The sequence below is a fragment of the Paracoccidioides brasiliensis genome, assembly GCF_000150735.1.
Source record: "Paracoccidioides brasiliensis Pb18 unplaced genomic scaffold supercont2.2, whole genome shotgun sequence".
NCBI lineage: Eukaryota > Fungi > Ascomycota > Eurotiomycetes > Onygenales > Ajellomycetaceae > Paracoccidioides > Paracoccidioides brasiliensis.
In genome coordinates this window covers 79,121-91,967 of record NW_011371359.1, presented here as the reverse complement: position 1 = coordinate 91,967, position 12,847 = coordinate 79,121, and the positions used below count along the sequence as shown (strand labels likewise).

General features: G+C 45.5%; 5 protein-coding genes across 5 annotated transcripts; 2 read left to right on the top strand and 3 right to left on the bottom strand.

Annotated features, from left to right (window-relative positions):
• Positions 1 to 1,790: 1,790 nt before the first annotated feature.
• On the bottom strand, positions 1,791 to 3,670 carry PADG_01212 (uncharacterized protein; the record flags this gene model as incomplete). Its single annotated transcript, XM_010758523.1, has 6 exons — positions 1,791 to 1,898; positions 1,968 to 2,529; positions 2,602 to 2,913; positions 2,978 to 3,102; positions 3,169 to 3,365; positions 3,439 to 3,670. The coding sequence occupies 6 exons, from the start codon at positions 3,668 to 3,670 to the stop codon at positions 1,791 to 1,793; spliced, it is 1,536 nt and encodes a 511-aa protein (XP_010756825.1).
• A 1,430-nt stretch (positions 3,671 to 5,100) lies between these two features.
• PADG_01211 (uncharacterized protein) lies at positions 5,101 to 6,935 on the top strand (the record flags this gene model as incomplete). Its single annotated transcript, XM_010758522.1, has 7 exons — positions 5,101 to 5,226; positions 5,301 to 5,507; positions 5,575 to 5,711; positions 5,777 to 5,883; positions 5,940 to 6,484; positions 6,541 to 6,721; positions 6,784 to 6,935. 7 exons carry the CDS (start codon positions 5,101 to 5,103, stop codon positions 6,933 to 6,935), a joined length of 1,455 nt encoding a protein of 484 aa, XP_010756824.1.
• Positions 6,936 to 7,805: 870 nt separating this feature from the next.
• PADG_11225 (uncharacterized protein) lies at positions 7,806 to 8,831 on the bottom strand (the record flags this gene model as incomplete). The annotated part of the gene is made up of 2 exons (XM_010759490.1): positions 7,806 to 7,998; positions 8,203 to 8,831. The coding sequence occupies 2 exons, from the start codon at positions 8,829 to 8,831 to the stop codon at positions 7,806 to 7,808; spliced, it is 822 nt and encodes a 273-aa protein (XP_010757792.1).
• A 1,205-nt stretch (positions 8,832 to 10,036) lies between these two features.
• Positions 10,037 to 10,942, bottom strand: PADG_01210 (protein retrieval receptor; the record flags this gene model as incomplete). Its single annotated transcript, XM_010759057.1, has 4 exons — positions 10,037 to 10,116; positions 10,194 to 10,493; positions 10,620 to 10,737; positions 10,874 to 10,942. The coding sequence occupies 4 exons, from the start codon at positions 10,940 to 10,942 to the stop codon at positions 10,037 to 10,039; spliced, it is 567 nt and encodes a 188-aa protein (XP_010757359.1).
• Positions 10,943 to 11,446: 504 nt separating this feature from the next.
• Positions 11,447 to 12,573, top strand: PADG_01209 (uncharacterized protein; the record flags this gene model as incomplete). Its single annotated transcript, XM_010759056.1, has 4 exons — positions 11,447 to 11,594; positions 11,696 to 11,833; positions 11,908 to 12,453; positions 12,524 to 12,573. The coding sequence occupies 4 exons, from the start codon at positions 11,447 to 11,449 to the stop codon at positions 12,571 to 12,573; spliced, it is 882 nt and encodes a 293-aa protein (XP_010757358.1).
• Positions 12,574 to 12,847: the final 274 nt, after the last annotated feature.

Sequence of the window (12,847 nt, the reverse complement as noted above, 5' to 3'; positions counted from 1 at the left end):
ATCAGGCTCAACCTCTCTTAGAACGAAAATGAGAAAAGACGAGCGATCGAAGCAAGCAATCTGTCGCCAACGATGTACCAAACTAGAATCTCAACCATATCCATGTTCTATCACGGAAAATAACAACCTCGGGAGAGTTTCTCAAGCACATCTACAGCACATCCGCGGGAGTGCAGTATCGTCAAGGACTTTCTACCCTCAACAGCAGGGTTCAGAAGAGAATCCCACGCCATAAACCAGACTTACTTCCACTTGAAACTGTGAACAGGGGTCCGTTTCCAGGTGCCCGCACAGGGATTCCCAAGGGTGAAGAAGTCCAATAGGACTCAGAAACCACAAATTTCTCATTATTTGCCAAACACGTCTTAAACTCTACCTCAACCCTTGAGTTTCAAACTGTCACATAAATCTGGGCTCAAGGCTGGAAATAGGAAGTTTGCCAGGCAGGGTAGGAGAAGCTCATAGACAATTATTATTCCCAAAGGACAGTCCAGAGACGAGGCTGGAAGAGTTAGTGCGCAGAAGAAGTGTGATGAGGCAGCTGTCACTGCTGAATTCAACCGGGCCCCGGGATGACTGCCCATGATGTGATCTTCAGAGCAGGCATATCAATTTTCTGAACGCCGCCAAGGTAGTCAAGCTTCTCCCAATAACAACACTGCAAAAGCGAGAAAAAATAACTGAAGCAATTATGACAGGGAACCTTAAACGGAAGCAAAATCCTAAGGATCATCGGTGACCTGTGTTCTGGAGCTTGGGAGTTGCAAGGAGAGGAGAGACAAGAGCAAATGAGCGGATCATTTGTACACGTCCGAAAAGGCTCAAAACCCTAAATAAGACCCCTGTCAGCCTGGGCACGCTAGCGCTGATCCCTGAGGAAATGTGGGGCGCGTTAGTACCGGGCCGTGGGTTGAACCAAACTTCAGTGGAGGCTGACAACCTAAATTGGGCCGCTGTCATCGCGCGGCAGCTCAGTAGTTAGTCGACCGGCAAAACACGGAGTTCGACGGAACAACCAGCTGCTGTTCACCTGGAGGCTGTTAGGCAATGGGAGATTTCGCACCAGGGGGTTCCCAGGAAACATCAGTGTGCATGATGAGGCTGCAAGAGAAATTCTACACTGGAGAATGTGAAATGCGACAGGTAATCGTTTTCCTTTTTTTCCCTTCTTTCTTGCAACAAACACACCAATCAACGGTTCCCTGGGTTTTACTTACTTTCCGTCGCATAACAGATAACACGCGGGATACAAACATCCACGTAGAAATAACCTCCTACCTGCCATTATTGTCAGTGGGTGACTCGCCGAACCTTTGCTTCAGTGAGACCGAATTCGATGGACTATGGGGTGATGCCGATCTCAATAGAAGTCGAGAACGCAGACAACAGGCCTCCAGCAATATTTATTTATATATAGTGAATGGAGGCAAAGTCAGCTCTGAGCCCAGTAGGCGACCTTGTATTGGTCCGTGCAGCAAATGTGTCTAGCCTGTTCCATGAGAATGGGCTCTTTCAAGCCCCTTCTAACCACGCCAAATTGACATCCCAGCAAGTAACTTGCCTGGGTGCTTCTCAGAAAGACGATGAATTTGAGAGTGGGATAACGACGTGGAATTAACATTTCTCCAAAGCAACGGATATTGCAAGGGTAAAAAGCAGGATATGTTGACACGAGATTGAGATGGACATAAGTTACAATGAGGTTTTAACCAAGGTAATTATCTAAAATAATGTCATTCCTCCACCCAGATATTGAGGTCGCAGACCTATCAAAAATAAAGGATATTCCCCTAATCACGGACGTTTACTTTCACAATAAAGTTTTTGTTATAAGCTACTCCTCCAGCAACGACATATTCCCCAGTTTTTACCAAATCAAACTCGAAACGTCGAACAAGCTACAGTCATCCTTTAGCGTACACAAGGCCAAATGAAGTCAGAAAACAATAGCAGTTCAAGCAACGTACCTCAGGTAGTAATTTGTAAAGCTCCATGATAGCAATATCCTTCCCGAGGCAAACACGTGGCCCCATTCCAAACACAAAGCTTACTGAGTCCAATTCATTGGCCTTTTTGTCACTGGCCAGCCACCTTTCGGGCCTGAAAGTGTCAGGATCCGGTCCATATAGCTCTGGATGTCGCTGGACGATATAAGCATGGCTGGTAACTTCGGTTCCTGGAGGTATGAAGAATCCATCGATTCTTTTACCCTCCGCACCAATAACACGCCCAAAGAGATTGGTGGCAGGCGGATTGAGCCTTAGGCTCTCCTTAATACATGCCACGAAGTATGGTAGGTGTTGGCGGACCTCTTCGTATTTGACTGGAGTTGAGAGCAATCCAGCAGCTTCAGCCGTTTCAATCTCCTCCTGTGCTTTCTGGAGTTTCCCTGGATTTGTAATTAGAAATCGCAAAGTGGAACCCAGCGCAGTTCCAGTCGTATCAGCACCGGCCTGGATAAGCAGCGTAACATGAGCGCGTTTTTGAAGAGGATTAAGTGGCTCGCCGTTCATGCGAGCATCAAGGCAACTTACTTCACATTAGCTTCAATGACTGGAATGACTGACGACAATGGGACCAAAAACTCCGGGAATATCTCACTGTTGCAGAAAATCCGGAATTTCTTTAACGATCCCTTTGCTCATTTCCAACTCGCGCTGAGACACCTGCTTATCGGCTTCGGCCATTAACCACCCCATCCCCGCATCATCCGTGAGCTTCGGCAGAAGTCGCGCAGCAAGGCCAGGGAGAGTAATTATATGTGTCTGGAAAAATTTAAAACGTCCCATGAACCCAAAAAAGTCAAGCCCCTCACGCCAATTTCGTAAAATATGACGCTCATCTCTCCCGTTTTTGACGAAACCAAAGGGATTGGTGAAAGAAATCATTGTCATAATGTCGGCAGCAAATTCCCTGTACGGCGATGTTCTTTTAGCCCTATCGCGCGAAATAGGTATTATTGGATTGTTAAACTCACGCTACTTTGTCAGATAATACAACTGATTCTTTGGCCTTGGCCTTTTCACGTAGCTTTTTAACAAGCAGTTGGACTTGATTGTCGAATCTATTCTCCCACTTACTTTTCAATGAACCAATAGTCCACTTAAAAGAAGACTGAGTCAATAAAATAGCTTCTCTAGAGTCAAAAAGGTTTAAGAGCCCTCATACCGGTGGCCCTGCAAGTGCTTTCCTCAACTCTCTATGCTCATCACCATTGAGAGTTGTGAATAAATGCGGGGGGCCCAGGGCGCCCGTACCATAAAGTCCACTTTTCAAATTGCATTTGGGATCCCAGTATATCTCCTTCAAGGCTGAAGGTTGCGGGAAAAGCAGCAAATTTGGCTGAATTCGGATAGGGGTATCGTCTGCAAGGTATTAATGATTAGAGACCCTAAGTCCAGCAAAAGTCGATTCCGAGGGATTGTGATCTTCCCGTACTCCCGTATTTCTTCACCAGAGATTGTATCCACTGGGGCTCCTTCCTCAGAACAGAGATAATCGCTGCAGATAGAGAAAAGCAAGCGGCGTAATATGGGCCGGGGTATTTTGCCAAAGGGTGCCAGTAGAGTCTGTAGAAGCAGCGAGAGATGATGACTGAAAGAAGACCCAATCCAATCCCAATTGATATCGAAGTAGCTGACAAGCCAGCAATGACGGTAGATACCAACATCGCTGCCAGGTTTTGAAAATATCAATGCGTGAGCAGGCAGAAATGATATCAAGATGCCTTCTTTGATGTGACGAGAATTTGATTCGGATTGTTTCCAAAGTCCGTGCAAGCGGAAGAATTAAGGGGTGAAAATCCACATAAAACAGATAAATCCCCCCTTCCCCGCCCTCCCCCCAACTTGCTCTCTCAGTTCTCAAGAAAATCCCCAAAAATGACAAGTAATATCAGCACAGACATGGGTGATTTCAAACCCCTGATGGTTCCGCAAACCAGCACATAGATTGGTATTTTCATTATTATTATTTATGTGACCCACTGGAATCTCACGCAAGCAACAAGGGTACCTTGAAGCGCAACCAACAATGAAAGCACGTTCGAAGTCGATACTATTTCTCCAGTATCCACTAATTAGCGCAGAGGAGCAAAGGGAGCATGTGATTTAGTTGGCCAAAATGCAGAAGCGCAGTAACTAGTTCTAGGGTGACATCAGGTTTGGAAGAGTTCCATACCATCTCTATATCCAGGAAGGATCCCAATTGGCTTTCAGTCGGATACTTTCTGTTTTGTTCTGATGTTCGCTGATCCTCACGCTATTCCGTCTTTGGCCTTCCCGAGCGATAATTAAAGTTTAATGGTTTTCAGAACCTAAGTTCTTGAGTAATTTGTCTCGCGGGATATAGAGATTGCATAAAATGTGGTGTTGCATTATGGACACCGAAACAGAAATAAAGACAACGTACGTGGTAGAAAGACTGACAGTTTGAGGAGGCTCTGAAATGATTTTCTGCTTTTTACTTTGTTTCGTTCTCAAGCACATGGCATCCATAAATCGAGTCCCAGGGTCATAGATCGCTATCTGATATGTCATATCCTTAGTTTAACTCTGTGCTCCACAATTGAAGAAAGCCCTGGCCATACCCATGTATGATTGGTTCTGCACAACCATTGTCAAGCATAGTTGCTCAGATATCACATCCGTAGTAGCAGATAAGCCGCATGGGGGAACCGCTCAGCATAATATGAAGAGGAACGGGATTCTGTAGGGGAAACTTGACAGTCCAGAAGCTAGGGTGGGAAGCATCCGGAGAGGAAATGAAGCTCTCGAAATCTATGCGCGAGGATTACAGGCCTCAAATATTCCGGAACGATCGCTTGCATCCAGCCATGCCAGGGATTTGAGGGTCTGAACATGCATCGATGGCCCAGTTTCTGCCGGGAGCAAGAAGAATGCGATTTCATTCCCAGAGCTTGATCATCACATTCTTTTTTCAGCTCCCCCCCTCGCATATTTGAAACATCATCCCTTTTCCTCACAGCGTTTCCGGATACAATCCCTTCACCCATCGTCGTTGGACACATTCCTTTTTCTTCGTCACTGTTCGTCTCATTTACTTCGTAACATTCGAATTCTCAACTCCAGGATTACTATCATGTCCCAGAAAATCCGACCAGCGTTGGCTCTATGGGGCACTCGGATGGCTTTCATGTCATATGGGTGGGACGCAGGAGTGCTGGGGGGTGTTCTGGAAACTGCACCGTTTCAGGATGCAATGAAGGTAAGACTGTGTGTGATCTATACTCGATTGGAAAGAACAAATCTAACGAGTTCGACGTATTCATGTGAGCATAGCACCCATCTACCACTACTCTGTCGATGATTGTGGCAGCCTTTCTGCTTGCTTCATGGCTAGGTTGCTGTATCGTCGCCTCACCCTGGAGTGATAGAGTTGGGCGGAGAATGTGGGTTATTTCAGGAGCAGCTATCCAAATTGTCGGGACGATTATATCGACCGCCAGCTATTCCTCGGGACAAATGATTGCCGGTCGCACTATCATTGTAGGTCATTTTCATATTCAAGAGTTCATCCTCAGGGATAGTCACTTAGTTGACGATTCGTAAGCAGGGTATTGGAAATGGCATTGTTGTTGCCTCTGCGCCCGTATACATTGCTGAAATTACTCCAGCCACTAGCATGAGAGGACCATTGATAGGTATTTTGATGGGCTTTGCCTGCACTGGAACAACTCTGGCTTATTGGGTGTAAGTATCTCATAGCACACTATTTGTTGGTGGATATCGACGCATGCTGAGATTCGTGTCTGCAGCGACTTTGCATTCACACATGCAAGCGGCCAAGTTGTATGGCGTGTTCCTGTTGGACTGCAGGTCATCTGGTCTTTGCTAACCATCATCCTTACATGGCCTAATATGGGTAAGTTCCCTGGGGCGGTTATAAAATACTCTCATTGACTTGGAAGCTTCCTGTAGACTCTCCACGATGGTATTATCTCAGAAATCGTGACGGGGAAGGGCTGAACGTTCTTCAGCAGCTCTATCCAGACCAAGAGGTTGCTTTGAGAGTCCAAGGTGAAATTTTGAAGGAGTTGCGGGAAGAGAAAGAGGAGAAGCTCCAACTATCCAACCTCATCTTTGATAAGTCTCCGACGCAAGCAATGAGGCGTATTCGAGACGGTGTTGTACTTGTTGGTGTCGCGTATCTGATGGGCATTAACATGATTTTCTACTACATGACCACAATCTTCCACGTTTACATCGGCCTTCCCGCGAAAACATCTTCCTGCTTGTCTGGGGCGGCAACGACCCTTCTCGCCATCGGTGTTTTCGTAGGTTCCTATTTCTGTGAAAAGTCTGGCCGTCGCAAGTGGCTTCTTTGGGGATCTGCCACCCAATCTGTTTTCATAATAGCTTTCACGGGCCTTCTTGCCGCCGGAAAAAAGACGACTTCTTCAGCAGCTGCCGCTATGTTGTTTGGCTGGATTTTGGTTTTCAGCCCAACTTGGGCTCCTTTACCTGTATGTCAGCAAAAAGCTGCAAAGCTGAGGCTGCGTGACTGACTTTCTCCTCACAGTACATCTACGTCAGCGAGACGATGCCACTGCGGCACCGCCATACCGGTGTCGGCCTCAGTATGTCATCCCAATGGCTTATGGCGTTTCTCACCGTGTACGCGGGACCAATTGCAATCGCGAATGTTGGATGGAAGGCGTGGATTTGGTTTGCAGTGTTCAACGTTGCTGCTTTCCCCTATGGTTTGACCTCCACTCTCCACCTATTACGTATTATACGACTCAATAATCTAACTTCCAACCAGTGTACTTCTTCATCCGGGAGACTCGAGGAAGATCTCTCGAAAATATGAACGACCTTTTTGGAGACGAACACCTCATTGATGGGAATAGTAGTTCCGGTGATACTTCTGATGATGTCAAAGAAGTCAAAGCAGCACCAGTTAGCAAGGCTTGATCAATCAATCGAGTTATCTCAGGGGCCCAAACTCACACAGCTCTGGCAAACTGGGTAGAACACTCATTCCCCTCTTTGGAGAAACCAACTGATCCCCATAGGTTAAAATTCGCCTCGTGAGCAAACGGCTCTTGAACTCTCCATAAGTAAAATGTTTTATAAGAAAAAGTCCAAAAGGAAATTCGAGAGTTTGATTGGCTTAGTTTACATCGCTTTCTGATATAAAATGAATAGTCTTGAACACTCCCATTTCTCCAGCCCGACACCCAATTATTTTATGAGCTTTCGAAACATTTGCCAGAAAGAAGCTGAAAGATTCATGCTCAATCAGAATGTACGTAACAAGTAGTTATCGGTAACTAATGTCACTTATGAATCACTCGATACTCTTGGTAACAGCCATGCCTAGACAGTCACAGTAAGACCAATAACACTGAAATTCGTATCATGTAAAGGGATTGCTGACAACAGTTGTTCAGAACTTGGCGGTAACTAACCAACCAGCTAACGTAACTAGGAGCCAAGCCGCAATTGGCTTGTCACTGCCTGCTGACACTGGGGTGATGGACATAAGAGTTAAAGTAGATGGCCAATAAGTGGAACTTGATGGATGTTTCAAAATTTTGACGGCGTCCATCAATATTCGCAAGGTTTGAATTTTTTTTTTTCTCTCTTGTTCAATGAGCGCTTCTTGCCCTTCATATCAATAACTCCATCTCACAAGGCATCTGGCAACATTAACTATCTCAGCAGAGAATCTCCTTGGCAGCATATCCAACCGATGTATCAATTTCTGGTCCATGGTTTGCTCTAGAGACCTTGATATGAAGCCCTCTACACCATCTCGTTCTAGGTGGCTTTGGATATTCCTTAACACAGCGTTGCGGTCGTTTGCATCGGTCTTTGACTTGGAGTGGGCGTAGGTGTTGTTGTCCTTGGGGTCAAAAGGCGGGACTCAGACGGAGAGCAACCGATATCTGGGTCTTCATCACTTATTTCCACAATTACCTCGTCTACTAGTGCGTTGGCAACTCCAACTAGCCTGTATGCTCGCGGGGACCGTCTACAGCCAGATGATAGTTGCAGCAGAAGCCAAGCAGCTTTCCGACAGTAAAAGCAATAAGATGTAGTTTTCAATAGTGATCCTTTTCCTTTTTATAGAATATATATATGGATTTCCTTTCCCGTTTCTAAACCAACACCTTCAAGCACTACTCGCCGTCCTGAAGCGCATCTATCATGCACGACTTTTCAATAGGGATCATACGCCCTTCCTCCCGCTAGCGATATCTTTACCACTTGTTTTCTAATTAAGATTTCCCATCGCAGGTATGGCCAGACAAAATGTATCATCCCTCTTCCTTCTCCGCCACCGATTTGGCCACCAACAGCGACGAGGACATGTGCTCCTGTCTCTCCTGCGAGCGCCCCGCCTCCTACAAGATCGAACCAGGAGACGTCAGGAAGTCTGAAATCACCCTTCCAGAACCTAATCACGGCTTGGAGCAGGGTAGCTTTCTCATTTGTAGCATCGTGCGAGGGCCCGAACTGAGAGACAGGAACATAAATGAGAAATTGTTCAAAGCAGGATTGAACTGTCTCTTTTGCGAAGCAATATTTTGATAAAGACTCGGATCCGGGACCAGATCGAGGGGACACGTGGCTGCAATCTTTATAGGCTGGCCAAGGATCGATACATACGAATTCTTCACGGGTTCCAGAATGAGAGTATGGCTTTTGACTTGAGATGAATTTCCTTCTCCTCCCTTTCCATTTTCGTTTACAGCTTAGCGGTTTGGGAGGGCCGGATCGTTTAAGAGTTCTTCTTGTTTTATCTCGTTTCACTTGTGCCTTGCTGATTATCTTCTTAAAAAGATAGCTCTGTATTTGAATCATACTCTGTTTGGATTTTTACAGCTATTTCTTCAGCCATTCCTATATGAGACGGTATTAGAACATATTGTCTCAAAAGTTTAGTCCCACTCGAAAATCTGTCTGCCTACCTTCTATAGGACTGTTTAGTCATTCTCCCCTTTTAGCAGGTCGCCAAAATCCCCTAAATAATGAGGCACAACCCGGGATCGCGCCTTTGGAGAAAACATGCAGAGGGAGTGTTTCCAAAAGCTTCTTGAACCAAAGATTCCGATACAGCAAATATCAGGATGAAGTTAGTTGACGTGGGATAACCTAGTTTCCCATGATCCCTCGCAGTCCTGGCTTTGAAAACTTGTAAATCGAACATATGGGCCCTGTCTGTTCTCGGTCATGGACTTTTGCGGGTTACAAATCCGACCAGCAGCCAGCCATTTAGTGACCCTTCCAAGCGAAGACTATGCGTCTTCAAAAACAGGTTACTGATCCTCTATATCAGCCATGCACATGACAAGCCTGGGATTTGATGAACCGTAGTTCCATTGTATAAGTATGTGCATGTGTATGTTTTTACAAGCTGTCCAAAAGAAACCTCTGTTGCAACAAGAATCATCCATAATTGCAGGTGAAAGGATAAAAAGGGGGGGAGGACTATGCAGGGGCAGTTAAATTTCATACAGCTTTAGAGCAAGCAATGGCAACAACATTGACAAACTCCCCCTGTGCTCTTGATCCTCACTGTATGCCCATGGTTCGTAATGACGCAACCTATTGTGTAAAATAAAGGTGAAGAAAATAGAAACAACCAGAGCGGCGCCCGGAACCGCAAAATACTGCAGATGGGTCCGTGTGACCAGTCACAAATTGAAGAAGAGAAGAACGAAAAAATGGGCGATCTTCATGAAATGCGCGTACGGTCTCTTTTTAACAGTGTAACAAACGAAACAGGAGCTGCACCTATACCTTCTAATACACAGAAATAAAAAAAAAAAAATAAGGAAATGGATCCGATGCCGTTGAAGGATAAAACATACATATTACCATGTCATGTCCATGTGCCATACCGTTCTGTTCCATTCCATTTCAATGCCAGTAATGAGCAGATTCATTTTATCCGCAGGAGTAGGCACACCAAAAATAGATCGTACGTGAAAATTATCTAGAAAGAAGGCGGGGGATTTGTGGTTCTAAAGAGCTAAAGAATCATATGGGGTTGGAAGACCCTCAATTCAGCTGCTGCCGTATCTAGTCTTCCCGAACGTGAAAGGGACATAGCGGTACTTGATCATATGTTGGATCTGTCGTCGCACTGAGAGGATGTCAGTACCCGCAGATTTAATGTAGGCCAAAACTAGGTTCAATGAGGAATATACTGGGGTTACGCACTCGTTAAACTGAAAAGTAACAACCAGTAAACCACCAGAACGGGCCAGAAGACGGGAATATTGAATATTTCAGACCAAGAACAAAGGAATCCGATTGCAATTGCCCTCGTAGCCGAATGCCAGAATTTGAACTCGGGGAGTCGCCGGATAAACGGGCGGAACTCGTCGTCCTGTTTGGTCGGGAGCGTGTTTTGGTCTTCGCCTTCCTCCAGGCCCTCGTCCTGAGTGAGAGATGGGTCGAACTTTGGTTGTAGAAAGGCCAGGAAGAGGTTCAAGAGATAGATTCCAAGGGTATATGCCACTGCGATATCAAAAAAAAAAAATTAAAATTAAAAATTAAAAACAATCTCAGAAAACCGCCGATGGCGCATGACGGAAGGGGCCACGCCAGTTCGTGGTGTTGGGACGATAGGACGACAGGACGTACCGATATACCAGCCTTGTGCCATGATGATTCTCAGGAAAAAGATAGCAAGCAAAACTCCGGTTCCTATCCATCGGTAGGCGGCGTAAGGGGTTACGGCATCAAGATAAGCTTGGTATCGCTGCACATCGCAAACATCAGTTAGTTTCATGCCAAACAACACCAAGAAACGGAATACGTATTAGATCCAAGGCTTGCTAAAACAGCATAACAATAATGGGCTACATCTTGATACATTTGGCTGAAGAAACACCTACTCTCGTCAACCGTGAAGTGTGCGCCGTCACGGCTGTAAAAGGGGTCTGATCAGGGTCAGATACATCCATTGTGCCGAACTACCGGAGGAAAATCGAATAGAAGGTATCACAAATCCACAGAAGAGGAAATATCTGACATGGACCAAAATAGACTCTCGAATTCACACAGGAAAAGGGTTTATCAAAAAGCGGGAGTTGAATGATAGGATATGTAAATCCGTAGTTTGTCGTTGAAATCTTGCAGGTCTTTAGAACAAAAGGAACGATTCAAACAGGTGGCTGAAATTCTGGCGGTTCAAAAGCCACATCAGCGTCAAGCCACAGGTGGATGCTGCGCTAGTCAATATTTGGTTAATCTCTGTAGTGTTGCACGTGATTTGATTAGTTATCGGCTGGCTTCGGATAAACCTTAAACAAGACTCCGCGACTCGGCAATCTAAATCATTTTAGTTAAAACTAAAAAGTTAACGTCAACAACCACAATACTACGAGACAAGAGAGCCCAGGTCTATCAACTACTGCTTCAATTGCTCTAATCGATTGATGAAGCTTAGACAATTGCCACTTCCCAAGATGTTTGCTAGACGATGTGAGAGTCTTGCTACCCGCACCGCTGCAGCCACCCTTGCTTCATATGTGAGAAGCAGCAGACTATATTCCACCGCTTCACCAGCTTATGAGTATATCCTCACCTCAACGCCAAAACTGGGTGTTGGCCTCAGTATGTATTAAACACATCCTAGCTGCAATTGAGGGCTCATTTCAACATAGTCTAGAAGAAGTATGATATGATATTTTATCTGACCCGCTAGCTTCATATAGTCACTCTTAACAGACCAAAGGCTCTTAATGCACTTTGCAGTCCCCTTTTCCGCGAACTAAACCATGCCTTTACCAAGTTCGATGAGGATAAGGATATTGGTGCCATAGTCCTTACTGGCAGTGAAAAGGCCTTTGCCGGTAACTTCTTTACTTAAAGTCTCTTCCTCGTCATCAATTTCAACTCCCAAGCTCTGACACCTCACGGGTTATAGCTGGCGCGGATATCAAGGAAATGGCACCTCTCACTTTTGCATCTGCATACTCAAACAACTTTATCGCCTCCTGGTCGCACCTTGCGAATACCATTCGTACCCCTGTCATCGCTGCCGTGTCTGGGTATGCCCTTGGCGGCGGATGTGAACTTGCAATGATGTGCGATATAATCTACTGCACATCTAATGCAACATTTGGCCAGCCAGAAATCAAACTTGGAACCATTCCCGGTGCTGGCGGTTCCCAACGTCTCACCAGAGCTATTGGGAAGAGCAGAGCTATGGAACTCATCCTTACTGGCAGGAACTTCAGTGGAAAAGAGGCAGGTGAGTGGGGCCTAGCTGCGAAAGTCATTGATGGAGGCAAGGATGAGCTAGTTGCGGCTGCAGTCGAGACGGCCAGTACCATTGCCAGCTACAGTCGCGTCGCAGTCGTTGCTGCGAAGGAGGTTGTCAACAAGAGCCAGGAGTTGTCCTTGAAGGAAGGAGTTGAATTTGAGAGACGGCTATTCCATGGATTATTTGGCAGTAAAGATCAGAAAATTGGTATGGTCTTAATCACTCATTCCCAGTTCCTTTATATTGATAGGTGGTGCCGCTAACGTAAGCTTTACAGGAATGACTGCTTTCGCTGAAAAAAAGAAGCCTGAATGGTCGAACGAATAGATGCTTTGCTCTTTTTTGTGTATATAAATATTTTTGGCTCCCAACCGCTGCCGTATATATATCTATCTTACCTCATTAAAATCACACCAACAGCCATCATATAAGATATGTCGAACCGTTGGAAATGGCGGGGTCCTACCCAAGCCATACATTTCTTGGAACATTTCTTGTGGGAGTAAGCGCTTAACAGCATTTCAATTTTCACTGGTGGATAATCAATTTTTATTTTCCTTAAATTACGAGAACGACACCACACCTTTAGCTCTTTCCATAC